At 43.5% G+C, this 19,941-nt stretch overlaps 1 protein-coding gene across 2 annotated transcripts in view; it reads right to left on the bottom strand.

Annotated features, from left to right (window-relative positions):
- Positions 1 to 19,941, bottom strand: part of sardh (sarcosine dehydrogenase) — an 87,045-nt gene that overhangs the window by 61,727 nt on the left and 5,377 nt on the right. For both annotated transcript variants that reach the window (XM_041899010.2, XM_041899012.2), the window contains exons 2-7: positions 19,264 to 19,418; positions 17,764 to 17,941; positions 15,811 to 15,989; positions 11,887 to 12,066; positions 7,148 to 7,271; positions 6,185 to 6,285 (exon numbers count right to left, since the gene is read on the bottom strand). In XM_041899010.2, the coding sequence (XP_041754944.1) occupies positions 6,185 to 6,285; positions 7,148 to 7,271; positions 11,887 to 12,066; positions 15,811 to 15,989; positions 17,764 to 17,941; positions 19,264 to 19,418 (917 nt within the window). The remainder of the gene's footprint in view (positions 1 to 6,184; positions 6,286 to 7,147; positions 7,272 to 11,886; positions 12,067 to 15,810; positions 15,990 to 17,763; positions 17,942 to 19,263; positions 19,419 to 19,941) is intronic.

Below are 19,941 nucleotides of genomic sequence, written 5' to 3'. Positions count from 1 at the left end.
GATGACCTGGCCTCCACAATCCCCAGACCTCAACCCAATTGAGATGGTTTGGGATGAGTCGGACGGCAGAGTGAAGGAAAAGCAGCCAACAAGTGCTCAGCATATGTGGGAACTCCTTCAAGACTGTTGGAAAAGCATTCCAGGTGAAGTTGGTTGAGAGAATACCAAGAGCATGCAAAGCTGTCATGAAGGCAAAGGGTGGCTACTTGAAGAATCTCAAATATATTTTGATTTGTTTAACACTTGTTTGGTTACTACATATGTTATTTCATAGTTTTGATGTCTTCACTATTATTCTACAATGTAGACAATAATAAAAAATAAAAGAAAACCCCTTGAACACTATTATTTTCCCCTAACCCTACCACCCCTTCCTTAATTGGAGTAAACTAATGGACAACAACACTTAGGCTTCTACTTCCAGCTTATACATGCTATATATACTGCTCAAAAAAATAAAGGGAACACTTAAACAACACAATGTAACTCCAAGTCAATCACACTTCTGTGAAATCAAACTGCCCACTTAGGAAGCAACACTGATTGACAATAAATGTCACATGCTGTTGTGCAAATGGAATAGACAACGGGTGGAAATTATAGGCAATTAGCAAGACACCCCCAATAAAGGAATGGTTCTGCAAGTGGTGACCACAGACCACTTCTCAGTTCCTATGCTTCCTGGCTGATGTTTTGGTCACTTTTGAATGCTGGCGGTGCTTTCACTCTAGTGGTAGCATGAGACGGAGTCTACAACCCACACAAGTGGATCAGGTAGTGCAGCTCATCAAGTGGCACATCAATGCGAGCTGTGGCAAGAAGGTTTGCTGTGTCTGTCAGCGTAGTGTCCAGAGCATGGAGGCGCTACCAGGAGACAGGCCAGTACATCAGGAGACGTGGAGGAGGCCGTAGGAGGGCAACAACCCAGCAGCAGGACCGCTACCTCCGCCTTTGTGCAAGGAGGAGCAGGAGGAGCACTGCCAGAGCCCTGCAAAATGACCTCCAGCAGGCCACAAATGTGCATGTGTCTGCTCAAATGGTCAGAAACAGACTCCATGAGGGTGGTATGAGGGCCCGACGTCCACAGGTGGGGGTTGTGCTTACAGCCCAACACCGTGCAGGATGTTTGGCATTTGCCAGAGAACACCAAGATTGGCAAATTCGCCACTGGCGCCCTGTGCACTTCACAGATGAAAGCAGGTTCACACTGAGCACATGTGACAGACGTGACAGTCTGGAGACGCCGTGGAGAACGTTCTGCTGCCTGCAACATCCTCCAACATGACCAGTTTGGCGGTGGGTCAGTCATGGTGTGGGGTGGCATTTCTTTGGGGGCCTCCATGTGCTCGCCAGAGGTAGCCTGACTGCCATTAGGTACTGAGATGAGATCCTCAGACCCCTTGTGAGACCATATGCTGGTGCGGTTGGCCTGGGTTCCTCCTAATGCAAGACAATGCTAGACCTCATGTGGCTGGAGTGTGTCAGCAGTTCCTGCAAGAGGAAGGCATTGATGCTATGGACTGGCCCGCCCGTTCCCCAGACCTGAATCCAATTGAGCACATCTGGGACATCATGTCTCGCTCCATCCACCAACTATTAATTTGATATTAATTTGGTACATAAAACTTGTTTAAATTTTTTTTAATAATCTGTCAGACTTCAGAATTCTGATCGGTTCTGATCAGTTTTATGTACTCCTGTCCAGGAGTTGGCGGATGCTTTAGTCCAGGTCTGGGAGGAGATCCCTCAGGAGACCACCCGCCACCTCATGAGGAGCATGCCCAGGCGTTGTAGGGAGGTCATACAGGCACGGAGGCCACACACACACACTACTGAGCCTCATTTTGACTTGTTTTAAGGACATTCCATCAAAGTTGGATCAGCCTGTAGTGTGGTTTTCCACTTTAATTTTGAGGGTGACTCCAAATCCAGACCTCCATGGGTTGATAAATTTGATTTCCATTTATAATTTTTGTGTGATTTTGTTGTCAGCACATTCAACTATGTAAAGAAAAAAGTATTTAATAAGATTATTTCATTCATTCAGATCTAGGATGTGTTATTTTAGTGTTCCCTTAATTTTTTTGAGCAATTTTACGGACAAAGTATTTTACAATAGTTATCTTTTGTTTGTTTGTAATCGCATCCTCCAGCTACCCTCATCCCCTCCCATCTATCGCCGAAGACCATCCTGTTGCCATATATTTCTAACTGTGCTGTTTCACAAAAGTTCTGAACCTATATACATTTTACGGACACAGTATATTTTACATTAGTTACCTTGTTGTTTTTAGTCCCACCCTTCAGCTCCACTCAACCCCTCCCATCTATCTCTTAACGCCATCCAGTTTTGATTTCTATTTGCCATATAATTTTCAACTGACACGTAAAAAAATTAGTCTAAAACAACTTTATATCGAAGGAGTGCCTTTGTTTGACTGCATATACATGCGCAGTTCGGCTCAACACGACTGTTTGACCCGATGACGTGTTTCTGCTCATGAGCTTGACTAGCTAACGTGGCCATGACAACACCTACAAGCTTGATCTAAGATTTCTATTGGAGAAGCAGTTTCTAGGCATCTTTATACTAAACCATCTTTTCCTCAGTCCTCTACACTGGAGGGAAGAAGGCAGACAGGGGCCTGCAGTGTCACAGTGCCCCCTGCTGGGGAGACCTGGTGGTGGGAGAGAGGAAAGGACTGGATCCCACTAAACTCTGCAAAAAAATGAACGTCCTCTCACTGTCAATTGCGTTTATTTTCAGCAAACTTAACATGTGTAAATATTTGTATGAACATAAGACTCAACAACGGAGACAAACTGAATAAGTTCCACAGACATGTGACTAACAGAAATTGAATAATGTGTCCCTGAACAAAGGGGGGGTCAAAATCAAAAGTAACAGTCAGTATCTGGTGTGGCCACCAGCTGCATTAAGTACTGCAGTGCATCTCCTCCTCATAGACTGCACCAGATTTGCCCGTTCTTGCTGTGAGATGTTACCCCACTCTTCCACCAAGGCACCTGCAAGTTCCCAGACATTTCTGGGGGGAATGGCCCTAGCCCTCACCCTCCGATCCAACAGGTCCCAGACGTGCTCAATGGGATTGAGATCAGGGCTCTTTGCTGGCCATGGCAGAACACTGACATTCCTGTCTTGCAGGAAATCACGCACAGAACGAGCAGTATGGCTGGTGGCATTGTCATGCTGGAGGGTCAGTCAGGATGAGCCTGCAGGAAGGATACCACGTGAGGGAGGAGGATGTCTTCCCTGTAACGCACAGCGTTGAGATTGCCTGCAATGACAAAAAGCTCAGTTCGATGATGCTGTGACACACCGCCCCAGACCATGACGGACCCTCCACCTCCAAATCGATCCCGCTCCAGAGTACAGGCCTCGGTGTAACGCTCATTCCTTCGACAATAAACGCAAATCCGACCATCACCCCTGGTGAGACAAAACCGCGACTAGTCAGTGAAGAGCACTTTTTTGCCAGTCCTGTCTGGTCCAGCGACGGTGGGTTTGTGCCCATAGGCGACGTTGTTGCCGGTGATGTCTGGTGAGAACCTGCCTTACAACAGGCCTACAAGCCCTCAGTCCAGCCTCTCTCAGCCTATTGCGGACAGTCTGAGCACTGATGGAGGGATTGTGCGTTCCTGGTGTAACTCGGCAGTTGTTGTTGCCATCATGTACCTGTCCCACAGGTGTGATGTTCAGATGTACCGATCCTGTGCAGGTGTTGTTACACGTGGTCTGCCACTGCGAGGATGATCAGCTGTCCGTCCTGTCTCCCTGTAGCGCTGTTTTAGGCATCTCACAGTACGGACATTGTAATTTATTGCCCTGGCCACATCTGCAGTCCTCATGCCTCCTTGCCTAAGGCACGTTCACGCAGATGAGCAGGGACCTTGGGCATCTTTCTTTTTGTGTTTTTCAGTCAGTAGAAAGGCCTCTTTAGTGTCCGACATTTTCATAACTGTGACCTTAATTGCCTACCGTCTGTAAGCTGTTAGTTTCTTAACGACCGTTCCACAGGTGCATGTTCATTAATTGTTTATGGTTCATTGAACAAGCATGTGTTTAAACCCTTTACAATGAAGATCTGTGAAGTTATTTGGATTTTCACTAATTATCTTTGAAAGACAGGGTCCTGAAAAAGGGACGTTTCTCTTTTTCAAAGTCAATATTGGCTATATCGTAACAATTTATGAAAAGTAAAATAAGCTTTTTGGTCTTAATTTAAGGTTAGGCATAAGGTTAGCAGTGTGGTTGAGGTTAGGTAAAAAATCTGATTTTAAGAAGATAAATTGTAGAACTTCCAGCTTTGCAGCTTGGCCAGATAGTGACAACCGAGAGCAAACTGGAGCCTCAGCTGGCCCTCTAGTCAGCAGTACTACAGTGCATTCGGAACGTATTCAGACCCCTTGACTTTTTCCACATTTTTACGTTACAGCGTTATTCTAAAATGTATTACATTGTTTGTTTTCCTCATCAATCTACACACAATACCCCATAATGACAAAGCAAAAACATGTTATTTACATAAGTATTTTTACGGTTATTTACAGACCGTTTGCTATGAGACTCGAAATTGAGCTCAGGTGCATCTTGTTTACTTTGATCATCCTTGAGATGTTTCTACAACTTGATTGGAGTCCACATGTGGTAATTCAATTGACTGGACATGATTTGGAAAGGTACACACCTGTCTATATAAGGTTCCACAGTTGACAGTGCATGTAAAAGCAAAACCAAGCCATGGGGTCGAAGGAATTGTCCGTAGAGCTCCGAGACAGGATTGTGTTGAGGCAAAGATCTGGGGAATGGATCAAAAACATTTCTGCGGCATTGAAAGTCCCCAAGAACACAGTGGCCTCCATCATTCTTAAATGGAAGATGTTTTGAACCACCAAGACTCTTCCTAGAGCTGGCAGCCCGGCCAAACTGAACAATCGGGGGAGAAGGGCCTTGGTCAGGGGGGTGACCAAGAACCCGATGGTCACTGACAGAGCACCAGAGTTCCTCTGTGGAAATGGGAGAACCTTCCAGAAGGACAACCATCTCTGCAGCACTCCACCAATCAGACCTTTACGGTAGAGTCACCAGACGGAAGCAACTGCTCAGTAAAAAGGCACATAACAGCCCGCTTAGAGTTTGCTAAAAGGCACCTAAAGGACTCTCAGACCATGAGAAACAAGATTCTCTGGTCTGATGAAACCAAGATTGAACTCTTTGGCCTGAATGCCAAGCATCATGTCTGCAGGAAACCTTGCACCATCCCTATGGTGAAGCATGGTGGTGGCAGTATCATGCTGTGGGGATGTTTTTCTGCGGCAGAGACTGGGAGACTAGTCAGGATGGAGGCAAAGATGAACGGAGCAAAGTACAGAGCGCTCAGGACCTGAGACTGTGGCGAAGGCTCACCTTAAGCACACAGCCAAGACAACGCAGGAGTGGCTTTGGGACAAGTCTCTGAATGTCCTTGATTGGCCCAGCCAGAGCCCAGACTTGAACCCGATCTAATATCTCTGGAGAGACCTGAAAATAGTTGTGCAGCGACGCTCCCCATCCAACCTGACAGAGCTTGAGAGGATCTGCAGAGAAGAATGAGAGCTTGTAGCGTCATACCCAAGAAGACTCGAGGATGTAATTGCTGCCAAAGGTGCTTCAACAAAGCACTGAGTAAAGGGTCTGAATACTTATGTAAATGTGATATTTCAGTTTCTTATTTTTTATACATTTGCAAACAAAATCTAAAAATATGTTTTTGTCATTATCGGGTAATGTGTGTAGCTTGATGAGGGGAAAGAAAACAAATGTAATACATTTTAGAATAAGGCTGTAACGTAACAAAATGTGGAAAAAGTCAAGGGCTCTGAATACTTTCCGAATGCACTGTACATGCATGAGCAAGCTGGATAATATTGCAGGTCAAAGTTCCGGTCAAATAGCATGTCACCTGGACTTACCCTCTGACAGTGTATATGGTTGTGGTGATAAATCAGTTTCCCATGTTGGGATCAATAAAGTACTACTATGACAACTACACACAATGGTAAAGACAAGACAGGCTCTTCCTCTGCCTGGATGCCCTCGATCACTAGGTAAGCATAGTGCTATGTGTTTGTGTGTGTGTGTGTGTGTGCAGCATGCGTGCAACATGCGTGCGTATGGACGTACCTGGATGCCCTCGATCCTCTCTGTCACGACGTAGGCATGGTGCATGGCGATGAGTGGCACCTTGACTCCTGCCATCTCACCCAGCTTAGTGGCCCACACTCCTGACAGAGCAAAGAGAGAGACAGTACGTGCTTAAGATCAACTACATTGCAGTCGGACTGTGCAGCATCACTGATCTACAAATTACCTTTCATCCTAAATAACTAACTACTCATCAATGGTCCGTCCAAATCAACTCTATTTCTTGTTAAGGGCTTTTTGTAATGGTTCAGTGATTTCAGCGTCCAGAATTTTTTTTTTTTTTTCACCTTTATTTAACCAGGTAAGCCAGTTGAGAACACGTTCTCATTTACAACTGCGACCTGGCCAAGATAAAGCAAAGCAGTGCGATAAAAACAACAACACAGAGTTACATATGGGGTAAAAAAACATAGTAAAAAAAAATACAACAGAAAATATATATACAGTGTGTGCAAATGTAGCAAGTTATGGAGGTAAGGCAATAAATAGGCTATAGTGCAAAATAATTACAATTAGTATTAATAATAATAATAATAATAATAATAATAATAATAATAATATGCCATTTAGCAGACGCTTTTATCCAAAGCGACTTACAGTCATGCATGCATATTTTTTTTTGTGTATGGGTGGTCCCGGGGATCGAACCCACTACCTTGGCGTTACAAGCGCCGTGCTCTACCAGCTGAGCTACAGAGGACCACATTAACACTGGAATGCTAGATGTGCAAGAGATTACGTGCAAATAGAGATACTGGGGTGCAAAATAGCAAAATAAATAACAATATATTTTACAAGATGCTTGATTAGAGCCCAGATCATAGGCCTGCTGGTAAAATGCACGAGGGGGTACTTTGTGGGTTCTCCGGATAGAGCAAAATGTAATTCGGGGTACAGTAAACAAAAAAGGTTGGGAATCACTGAGATAGACGACTGACTAACCTGCACAGTTTACGACAACGGGGGTCTGGATGGTTCCGTGGACGGTCTCCACAGCCTTGACCCTCTTCACTCCCAGGTCGTCTGTGCTAACCTGGATCCCCGTCACTGGACAGTTCTCTATCACCTGACAGGAGAGACAGCCAATCAGAGCAAGGTCAAAGACAACCCCATATACTGTATATCCATACGTATGTATATAGTTATAACTCATGGCTATCGCCAGGAGTTTATTCTGACCGTGTGACCTGACCAGAAACTCCAAGCCTTATCCATACCAGACCCGGCGCCAGGATTAAGTGACTAAGGGGGGGTAGTTGAAATCGGTGAGGGGGCCCAATTTTTGGGGGTTCTTGCATTGGATTTATATTGAATTCTGCTTATACCACAAACAAAGTTCATTGAGTGCTTCATTGAGGTTGGCGCAAAATCTGTAGCCTAATGCATCTCCGCTGCGCTGTGTCAGCATAAAATAGGAGCCTTCTAGCAGTGATCATTACACAGGTGCACCTTGTGCTGGAGACAATAAAAGGCCACTAAAATGTGCAGTTTTGTCACACAACACAATGCCACAGATGTGTCAAGTTTTGAGGGAGCATGCAATTGGCATGCTCACTGCAGGAATGTCCACCAAAGCTGTTGCCAGAGAATTTAATGCTCATTTCTCTACCATAAGCCGCCTCCAACGTCATTTTAGAGAATTTGGCATTACGTCCAACCGGCCTCACAATCGCAGACCATGTGTAACCACGCCAGCCCAGGACCTCCACATCCGGCTTCTTCACCAGCGGGATGGTCTGAGACCAGCCACCCGGACAGCTGATGAAATTGTGGGTTTGCACAACCAAAGAATTTCTGCACAAACAGTCAGAAACGGTCTCTGATGTCAACATTGTGAACAGAGTGCCCCATAGTAGTGGTGGGGTTATGGTATGGGCAGGCGTAAGCTATGGACAACAAACACAATTGCATTTTATCAATAGCAATTTGAATGCACAGAGATACCGTGATGAGATCCTGAGGCCCAATGTGGTGCCATTAATCTGCTGCCATAACCTCATCACCACCACTCACCAGACATGTCACCCATTGAGCATGTTTGGGATGCTCTGGATTGACGTGTACAACAGCGTGTTCCAGCTCCCGCCAACATTCAGCAACTTCGCACAGCCATTGAAGACGAGTGGTACAACATTCCACAGGCCACAATCAACAGCCTGATCAACTCTATGTGAAGGAGACGCGTCGCGCTGCATGAGGCAAATGGTGGTCACACCAGATACGGACTGGTTTTCTGATCCATGCCCCTACTTAAAAAAAAAAAAAGGTATCTGTGACCAACAGATGCATATCTGTATTCCCAGTCATGTGAAATCCATAGATTAGGGCCTCATGAATTTATTTAAATTGACTGATTTCCGCATGAGTTGCAACTCCTTTGAAATTGTTACATGTTGCGTTTATATTTTTGTTCAGTGTATATTTCACAAGGCATTGATAAAAATTGACAAACAATTGACACAATGAAACAAATAGTGCACACAAATTGGCAGGAGTCAGTTCCCAATAGTGGACAGAGACATGCCTATAGCACGCCTTCACCACATACCCCTCCCCTTATTCTGGTCTCTACATTATTAATTATGCTCGAGACATGTTCTTCACACATAAGCAGTAACCGCAAACATTGTCAGGACGTAGCAGTGGTAATTTTCCTTAAAACTGAATTCATTACGGTTCACTATTTCTAACCACCCCCCTTAAAAGGCACACACTATCCAAACTAATGGACATGTGACAGCAAGCCAGAATGGCACATTCCAAACAAGCAATGGGTACATTATACATATTGACCAACATGGTATGTCCATTTGGTGAATGTAGGTTGGTGGCGCAAATAAAGGAACATCATAGCAGATGAACACTTTGCCCCTAAACACTGTCCACTAACCTTTTGGTGATCTTAAGGCACAAACCTGACCGCATGGGCCTTTGTTTAAGCAGGTAAGGTTAGCATTCTCTCCCGAATGACGCACAGTGGACACGGGTTGTCTTCTGACCCCCCAGCAGTGACACAAGTTCCGTTCCACACCCAGGAACATTTGCGGCACATTCATTTTCTCTCCAAGCATGGGTAAAGGGTCAGAGCACACCCTCTCCATGCACCGGAGAGAGCTCAGTCATAATCAATTCAGTGTCAGTCAATGTCGGGAGGAAAACCGTACACATCCCATCATAGGTCAGACACTCCTGCAGACCGCCGCCCATAGGAACATCAGAGGAGCAGGATGGAGACAGTTTGCCTCCAACATGCTGCCCTCACCAGGGCCCGACTGCTAAACTTGACCCCGCCCTTATGTATCAAAATCAAATATTACAAGTATCACGTTATTCATTTAGCCTACCACAGAGATGAGAAGCATTTTTTTCCGCTTTTTATGGAAACCCAAAGGAGTCATACCTAACCACCCCAGTGGCTTTCCATAGCCCCCTTACACACACACACACACACACACACACACACACCGCGGCGAGCTCTGTCCATTGTACTGACAGCGCAGCGGAGATAGATTTTTTTTGTGCCAACCTGTCACTCAACCATTTGAACTTTTTTGCAATTTTTATATAGGGATGTAAAACTAAAACTGATGGAGCCAGGTGCGACCCATTATGTTATAACCAATGTTCCCTCTAATATTTTTCGGCACTGAGCTAATTTCAGGTCTGCTGAGCGTAAACTTTTACCTTGTGAAATTTCTGTGCAACTTCAGGCACGCGTTTACTGTGAACACTGAGGCTGTACCCGCTTTAATTTACTGTTTTAACAGTGGCCATGTCGGCTACTGTGGCTATTTGATCATAATGTAGGCCTACCAGAGTGGCCTACCATAAAAAAACAATGTAGAAAATGCATCACATAACATTTGAACATGGAAATAGCGGTTCTATCATTCAGCCTACAGTAGCAGCCAATGTGTGAGACTTTTGAAAAAAACATGCAGGGCTTGACATTAACCAGTTTATCAGACAAGGAGGTGACTGAACATTTTGTTCTGTTGTTTGATGCAAGAAACAACTTTACAAAATACAATGAATTATTATTCCCATACAATTTTTACAAAGAATCAGACAAATTATGCTACACTGTGCCTACTGGCTACTTAGCTTATTCAAGCATGTCTCAAAATAAAACACTGCCCCTTTAAGACAGTAAGCTCTTTAACAGACTAGCTTTTCAAAGATGGCTAGAAATGTACAAGTTTTGTGCTCTTGTAGGAAGCAATCACTCCCACATTGCTGACTACAAATTAGCTATAACTGGGCTAATAACTCACTAACTAGCAAAGAATATGAACAAATGTACACGTGGCTACATGCAGCTCTTGCTTTGATCTCTAAACAAGTGCATAATAATCACGACAGCTCATGCTGTAAAACAGTCCAGTTCAAAGTAAATGGCACAAATCCATATATGGCAATGGTGTATTTGCATATAGGCATACTGCAGCTCTGATTGGTTATGGCGCACCGGTCTGTGTAGAGTACGGGCCTGAGTCGGGCCTGATAATACAATAGAATCCTACTCCGATACGCTCTGCCTTCAACAAAATATCTTGCATAGCTAGTTTTGCATACTAAGTCTCGCATAGTTCGTTTTGTTTCGGTATGTTGCATTGAAAGTGGCTAATATTGCATTGATTCGATCACAATTCCAAAAGTAAAGGGAAACGATGATAGTGTTAACTAACGGGGAAAACTCTATAAAGTTGAGTGAAGTTAAATCTCGTGCTTCTCTGCGCGGGCTGATTTTTCTTCTGCACGGCAGTCTCTGGGGAGCTACGCAGCTTAGAGGGTACATTGGTTATAACATACAAATCACACAGTAGTTATATGGTAAAACCATAATAGCATAGAGATTCATTCTTCAGGAGCTTTTTGTGCCATTGAGAGTGGGTGTTACAGGAGCAATGCCAACAGTAGTGCCAACAAAGTATAAAGTGCCATAGCGTGGTATCTATCGCTGGTCATAACACCACTCAGTATCTAACAAGGAGCTGGCAGTTGGGCCAGACATAACAACAGCACTATAGAGCTTTATCTAAATGTTTTACTGTCTAATATTCATTAGTATCACTAATAGCAGGAAAGATAATGTGGAACAGTGGACTGGACCCTGCCGAGTTAATGCTCAGGGTTCACTGACCTCACTACACTACATAACACAGACTGGACAGAAACTAGAATGCTCTGCCTCTGAGCTGTCTAGAAAAAAAACATTGTTATCTTTAGGAACTGCAGGTTTATAGCCCACTCAATGTATTTTACTGGCCATTAAGGTGCAACTGTACGCCAGTGTCAAGATAATGTTTCCATCTTTAGCATCTTCATTAGTACACAAGTGGGAAGGGAATAATTAAGCAAATAATTGTCAGTACTCAAGCCATGTAATGCTTATGTAACTTGGCATATTTGTGTGTGTGTGTCACCCTGGTCTCCCACGGGAGAAACCAACATCATTTAGCAGACGCTCTTATCCAGAGCGACTTAGTTTTTTTAGTGAGTGCATACATTTTCATACTGGCCCCCCTTCGGTATATTAAAAAGGGTATAATCTTTGTAAATTATATCATAAGTATGACTGGTGGAGTTGTCACATGTCTGTCTGTCTGTGTGTGTGTGTGTGTGTGTGTGTGTGTGTGTGTGTGTGTGTGTGTGAGCATGCATGCGCGTGTTATATTTACCGTGGCACCACGGGCAGTGGCTGCCCTGGACAGGGTGGTACAGGTGCCAGCGGGGTCCATGGTGCCATCCTTGGGAACGTACAGCGTGCCATAGAGGTCGTCTACGTTCATCAGAGGGTACAGGTCTTTGGTCTCAGCGGGGGACAGGACGTGGGACTCAATACCGTACACCTTCCCCAACTGGAGAGGGGAACAATAACAATAAATGACATCATCATCATCGTGAGACAGCACCACACTTCCATTTTGCATGGAACCTCTATTAAATACAGGTTATTCTCATTGTGGGCAATTCCACTCAAAAGGTCCGTTATTAACATGTTTTAACCACTCCTGTAAAGAAATGGTAGACTATCAGATACTCAGCAAAAAGGTCTGATTTCACCATTACTGAAACAGAACCCAGATGGAAAATATAAAGATCCAGTCCACCTAAATAACTGGAGACCCCTTACACTTCTGTGTTGTGACGCCAAAAACCTAGCAAAATGCATAGTGCATAGAATTAAAAAGGTATTGTCGAATATTATTCATCCTAATCAGACATTATTTTTTACATGGACGATACATTGGAGATAATATAAGACCGTACTGGAAACAATAGAACACTATGAAAATTCTGGGAAACCAGGCCTGGTATTCATAGCTGACTTTGAAAATAACTTTGATAAAGTACGACTGAAATGTATATATAATTGCCTGCACTATTTTAATTTTGGAGAATCTCTTATACAATGGGTTTAAGTTATATATAGTAACCCCAGGTGTAAAATAGTAAATAATGGCTACTTCTCAGAAAGTATTAAAAACTGTTGAGAGGAGTGAAACAAGGCTGTCCATTATCGGCATATCTATTCATTATGGTTATCGAAATGTTAGCTATTAAAATCAGATCCAACAATAATATCAAGGGCTAGAAATCCAGGGTTTAAAAACAAAAAGGTGTCATTGTACGTTGATGATTCATGTTTTCTTTTAAATCCGCAATTTGGATCCCTGCACAGCCTCATAGAAGATCTATATAATTTTTCTAATCTCTCTGGATTAAAACCTAATTATGACAAGTGCACCAAAAATACAACTTTTACATTACCGTGTAGTTTACCAATAAAATGATCCGATGGTGAAGTGGACATACTCTGTAGTCATATCCCGAAAGAAAGAAATGATCTCACTACAATACATTTTAATAGAAAGTTACAAAATCGTATCTAATTTGGCTACCATGGAAAGGACATCACCTGTCTATTTGTGGAAAAATCACCCTGATTAATTGAGCTCCGGTGAATCCTGTTTCATTGATCATCCTTGAGATCTTACAACTTTATTGGAGGAAACCTGGCACCATCCCTAAAGTGACACATGGTGGTGGCAGCATCATGCTCTGGGGATGTTTTTCAGAGGCAGGGACTGGGAGACTAGTCAGGATCGAGGGAAAGATGAGCGGAGCAAAGTACAGAGAGATTCTTGATAATAACCTGCTCCAGAGCACTCAGAACCTCAGACTGGGGTGAAAGTTCACCTTCCAACAGGACAACAACCATAAGCACACAGCCAAGACAAAGCAGGAGTGGCTTCGGGACAAGTCTCTGAATGTCCTTGAGTGGCCCGGACTTGAACCCGATCTAACATCTCTGGAGAGACCTGAAAATAGCTGGTGCAGCGACGCTCCCCATCCAACCTGACATAGCTTGAGAGGATCTGCAGAGAAGAATGGGAGAAACTCCCCAAATACAGGTGTGCCAAACTTGTAGCGTCATACACAAGAAGACTTGAGGCTGTAATCGTTGCCAAAGGTGCTTCAACAAAGTACTGAGTAAAAGGTCTGAATACTTATGTAAATGTGATATTTCCGTTTTTGATTTTTAATAAATTAGCAACATTTCTAAAAACATGTTTTTGCTTTGTCATTATGGGGTATTGTGTGTAGATTGATGAGGGAAAAATACAATTTAATCAATTTTAGAATAAGGCTGTAACGTAACAAAATGTGGAAAAAGTCAAGGGGTCTGAATACTTTCCGAATGCACTGTATATGGGGGATACAACCACCCAGCTCTGCAGATTTTGCTGCGGAGAGACAATCATTAGGTCACTTGTTTTGGTACTCCCCATATGTCGATTTATTTTGGTTGCAGCTTCAGGAATGGCTGAAAAATGCAACATTTACTTGGAGTTACTCTGCCAAGAGCACTGCTGGGTGATTTGATAAGTCATAGTCAATCGATCAATAATACTCTTAGCAAAGGTGTTTATCTTTCATTTACAATCGGTAGAAACTATGAGAATAGAAAGGTTCAAAACTTTTGTGAAACATCACAGCACAGTGGAAAGATATATGGCAGCTAGAAATCAAAACGATGGTTTTCAGAGATAGATGGGAGGGGTTGAGGGTAGCTGAAGGCTGGGACTAAAAACAAACAAAAGACAACTAATGTAAAATATACTGTCCGTGAAGTTAATGTATAAGCTGGAAGTGGAAGCCTAATTATTGTTGTCCATTAGTTACCTCCAATTAGGGGAGGGGTGGTAGGGTTAGCGGAAAATAATAAACAATTAAAATAGAAATCCACAGCAACAGATTTTTCACTTTTAAATGTATGTCAAACAAAAACCAATGATTGCAAAGTTAAACAAACAATACAACTCTATGCACAATGTTCAGTGGAAATTGTTAAGTCCTCCTTATGCATAGAGTTGTATGGTTTCTTAAAGACATCCTACAGCAAAACATACTTTTACTGTAGTAAAGTGATATCCCAAGTAGAAATACAGTAACGTACACACACTAAAGGGTCAAAAGAGACGTTGAGTAAAGAAGTGTTTTTTTATACACAACTGCAAACTTCAAGGATTTGTTATGATGGAAATTTGTGACGTCATCGGCTTCCCCCTTGCTTGAGGAACAATAGAGGAGCCATAGAGAACAAAAAGAGGAAGGCTTATCCCCCACTTGTGCTACGTCATGACTTACCTGGACCACCTATTGACATGTGCCTTTTGTTAAGTAAATCAGGTGATAAATGAGCTGAAAAGGAAACTGGAGTAGGACTAACTTTGCAATAATTGGTTTTTGTTTGGCATACATTTAAAAGTGAAAAATCTAAGTCAGCATAATTCTGTTACTGTGGAATTGCCCTAGTTCAATGACTGAAAAATGTTGACACAACGATATTACATTTCATAAACCCTCTATATTTGCTAACTTGTCCCCCCCTGCCCCAGCCCCATATGTGAGTTGTGTGATTTGATTTCTAGATTATTTGTGCAATAATCAAACTGTCATATGGTCAAGTGCTCCAAAGAAAGACCTAGTTAAGCTGCAGCTGGCCCAGAACAGAGCGGCACATCTTGCTTTTCATTGTAATCAGAGGGCTGATATTAATACTATACATGCCAGTCTCTCTTGGCTAAGAGTTGAGGAAAGACTGACTGCGTCACTTCTTGTTTTTATAAGAAACATTCATGTATTGGAAAATCCTAATTGTTTGCATCGTCAAATTGTAAAGTCTGGTCTGTAATGTCTTTTTCGTTATATGTCGGACCCCAGTAAGACTAGCTAATGGGGATCCTAATAAATCAAAATCAAACTGAGCATTTCATCTCACACCCACAAGTTACCTCTGGCCTATTTACTGAATTCACTGGAGAGGTAGGTTACACAGTCTAGTCTGGACCAGTAAGGCTGATAGGTACAGTTCCCAGCCTCTACCCCAACATGTTCTATAAGTTCACTCAGTTGAGTCCAGTCTAGTCTGGAGCGGCAGGGCACATACAGTAGCCTACAATATATACCGACATGAGGCGTTTGTACTTGTCCAGCCTCTGCTTGTTAGAGAGAGAGTGACACCTCTACCCCAACCAGTCAAATCTAAGACACCAGTCCAGTCTAGTGTAGTGTAGTCTGGGCCTTTATGTACGTACCGACATGAGGCGTTTGTACTCGTCCAGCCTCTGCTTGTTGGATGCGATGAAGAGGCCTCCGTTCTGGATCCAGCCAGTCTCTAGACCGGTCTCCTGCTCCAGGTCATGGCTGATCACCTGTCTGGTGTGGGCTAGCAGCTCCACCTCCACATCACTGGGCCTCAGCTGCCACAGCAGACCTGGGACAGAGACACCACAAGACCATAAGAGATAGTGATGATTAGTGAGGGAGCAGGAGAGAGAAAAAGCGAGAGAGACAGACAAAAAGAGAGAGCGAGAGACGAAGACAGAGAATAATATGTGGTTTCCAACCAATTAGACTCCCCTTTAACAATCCCAGTGGTTATATTTTTTTCATTTAAACCTGTTAAACTCTGTGTAGTTGTTTTGGACCCAGTACCGGGTCCGCAGTGCTTTACCCACTCCGTCAATTTCGGTGGCATGTCTTTTTGGAAATTGAGCTAAAATCTTACTGCTGGCAATGTCATAAGAATGCCCGTCACCGCCCCCCCAAAGGCCATAAATCATGTGCTATGGTCATATTCATAGAGTATGCAATTCAGGTCAAGTAACCAAAAGTGAAAAAAATCTCTATGCATGGAAGGGTACACCCTGGTGGTCATCATAATGCATTTATTTTTCTATCCAAATTGAATGTGACATTAACTTGAATGCATCCTCCATGTGACTCATTTCAGGAAACGTGGCGTATGTCGCGCGTCACTACTTCACAGGAGCGCCATTTGAACGTAAACTGTTTTTTTTTTATCAAAATGCGTTATTTGGCAGAAATGCCTTCTGGAACATGTGAACTTTCATGTGCCTTAACAACAAACTTGTATGGCATCTGTAAATACAAATAAAATGGTTAAATTAAGAGCCTAGTTGGTTTAGACATGGAAAAAAAGAAAACAACCTTCCCGCTAGCCATGATTGGCTGAGATAATGAGTGGGCTGGACATGCCGAGAGATGAGTTCGGATTGGTCTGCCATGTTGCGCGCTTCTGTCCATAACATGAGCTGGTCAGTATGTGTAGGCATTCCAGGTGAAGTTGGTTGAGAGAATGCCAAGAATGTGCAAAGCTGTCATAAAGGCAAAGGGTGGCTACTTTGAAGAATCTCAAATATATTTTTGATTACTACATGATTCCATATGTGTTATTTCATAGTTTTGATGTCTTCACTATTATTCTACAATGTAGAAAATAGTAAAAATAAAGAAAAACCCTTGAATGAGTAGGTGTGTCCAAACTTTTGACTGGTACTGTAGCTAGCAAGCTAGCCAACGTTAGCCAGTTAGCTTGGGTACTGTTGTTAGGTCAGAACACTCGGATCAAACCTACTCCTCGGCCAGAGCGTCCAGTGTGCGCTCCGAGAGCGAAACACTCTGAACTTACGAACGGACAATCTGACAACGCTCGGAGCTTACGAACGCTCAGAGCACACTCTGGCACTCCAGATTAAATTGACGAACACACCTGTAGTATAAACCAGCCTTTAGTCTTGAAATCTTTGGTTGTTTAGTACATAGCCTCACATGTGAATCCTTAAAGAGATGGGTGGGGCTAAAGCTTAAGAGGGTGTGAACGATGCTGAATGGGTGTAGACAAAGAAGAGCTCTCCAGTAGGTGTATCAAAACATTCAACATTTCTCAAAATCAACTTTCAAAGCAGAATTACTTTCCCATTGTTCCTCAACGGTAGTGTATGATATACCATTTTCTATCTCGGAGTCTCTACTTTTATCCAATGTAAAAAACACCATTTCAAATTTTGTTACAGAAAACCAAATCGAGCCTGTTGGTCACAGATTACCCTTTGGGTCCCCAGGACCAGGATTTAAAAAACACTGATATACAGTTTGAATCCATTTACAAACAAACCCTACACATTCATGAATCCATAGTTGCATAAGCCACAGCCCAGATAGGCTTCTAGGTGGGTACTACCTACCAGCTGTGTGCCAGGTGGTTCCGGCGGTCAGTCTGTCTCTCTCCAGCAGCACCACGTTGGTCATGCCCATCTTGGCTAGGTGGTAGACGGTCTGGCATCCCAGGCTTCCCCCTCCGATTACCACAGCCTCTGCTGCCTTGGGAAGGGGCTTGGTAGGCCCACTGCCACCCTCCTCCACCTGCCATGAGATTTGTTTAAATGGAATAGGAAAAGGCACACATTGCAAAACTACATTTCTCATTAGATTTTCTTCTCACAATGAAAATACATAAAATATTATTTTTTTTAAAACAGGCAACAGATACATATACCAAAATTGTTGAGGATGCATACACAAATAAGTTAGAGACATTACCATTGTGGTCCTCATTTAACCTATTAATTTCTTTATTTAACCAGGCTAGTCAATTAAGAACAAATACTTATTTACAATGATGGTCTTGCAACACACATAAATAAAACCCTATTCACTGAGTATAGAAAACATTAAGAACACCTGCTCTTTCCATGACATAGACTGACCAGGTGAATCCAGGTGAAAGCTATGATCCCTTATTGATATGGATGAAGGGGAGCAGACAGGTTAAAGAAGAATTCTTAAGCCTTGAGAGTATATGTGCCATTCAATGGGCTAGACAAAAAAATGTAAGTGCCTTTGAACAGGGTACGGTAGTAGGTGCCAAGCGCACCGGTTTGTGCCAAGAACTGCAATGCTGTTAGTTTGGCTGCTCAGTCTAACTTAGTGGTCACTCAACCGCCATAGTGCTACCATTCCAAACCAATCAGAGCGCTTGGAAATGCGCATCTGGACACTGCACCCGCCCACTCAGGTCAGAGTGTTATCTTCGTCCGAAGAGAGATGACGCACGGTTTCTGAATACTTTTTATTGTCGACAGTAACAAGAATGTCAATGTTGTGCGAACATCGAAATAACCACAACAAGTAAGATTCCAGGTTATTCCAAGATCCACTGTAAATACCCGAAGTGTGTTCCTAATTTGTGGTGATGAGGAAGAAAGGGAATAAAAACCATGAAAGGAGAAGCATCCACCTTGTTCTTACTGGACATCCTGTAGAGGGTCTGAATCCAAGTCAGAATCAGCACTAAGTACTGTATATAGCAGGTGAGGGCTCAGAAGCCAACCGCTCAGACGAACTCCAGCTAGCCGTTTTTTCACCGTATGTATCAAGAATGGTCCACCACCCAAAGGACATCCAGCCAACTTAACAACTGTGGGATGCATTGGAGTCAACATATGCCAGCATCCCTGTGGAACACTTTAGACACCTTGTAGTGTCCATGCCCCGACTAATTGAGGCTGTTCTGAGGGTAAAACTCAACTCAATAGGGGGGCAACTCAATATTAGGAAGGTGTTCCTAATGTTTGGTATACTCAGTGTATAATGCACTACTTTTGACCAGGACCCATAGGGACTAAGGATTAGGGTGCCATTTCAGATATAACCATAGAGGATGACACAAAAAACGTCACACAGACCTTGAGTACGTTCTCGTAGGGGACGCTCTTCTCCGTGGTGGGCTCTGAACTGGAGCTGTAGCAACGGGAGGTGGTGGCAGAGTGGCACAGGGGGGAGAGGGCCGGACGGCAGCTAGCCACCCTCCGCACTGCTGTCCCCAGGAAGGCCATGGCCCCTGCACACAGACACACATATCGGTCTGATCCACACTATAGGGCCAAACCCAGCCAAGCTGTACAGTGCTGGCCTGGTTACACAGTTACCAGGGCTATGACTCCTGCAGACAGACAGTCAATATAGTCAAAAGCACATCCCTTTAGGGTGTCAAACTCATTCCATGGAGGGCCTAGTGTCTGCAGGTTTTGGGTTTTTCCTTCCAATTAAGCCCTAGACAACCAGATGAGGGGAGTTCTTTACTGATTAGTGACCTTAATTCATCAAAATCAAGTACAAGGGAAAAGCCAAACCCCTGCAGACACTCGCCCTCCGTGGAATGAGTTTGACACCTGTGCTTTAGGAGGTCGGTCTAGGCTAAGGAAAACGAATAGGGAGATGAATAGGACCCACACACTATTGCAGGGATGGTGGAGCAATAGTGTGTGTGTGTGAGTCCTAGTCATCCCTGCAAGACAATACAGATGCCTGACTCATACTACAGAGCCAAGCCAAGCTGAGCCGAAATCTGCTCCTGAACCTTG

Source organism: Coregonus clupeaformis, chromosome 15, assembly GCF_020615455.1.
Source record: "Coregonus clupeaformis isolate EN_2021a chromosome 15, ASM2061545v1, whole genome shotgun sequence".
NCBI lineage: Eukaryota > Metazoa > Chordata > Actinopteri > Salmoniformes > Salmonidae > Coregonus > Coregonus clupeaformis.
The sequence above is the reverse complement of the archived record's forward strand: the minus strand, read 5'-3'. Positions and strand labels throughout refer to the sequence as shown.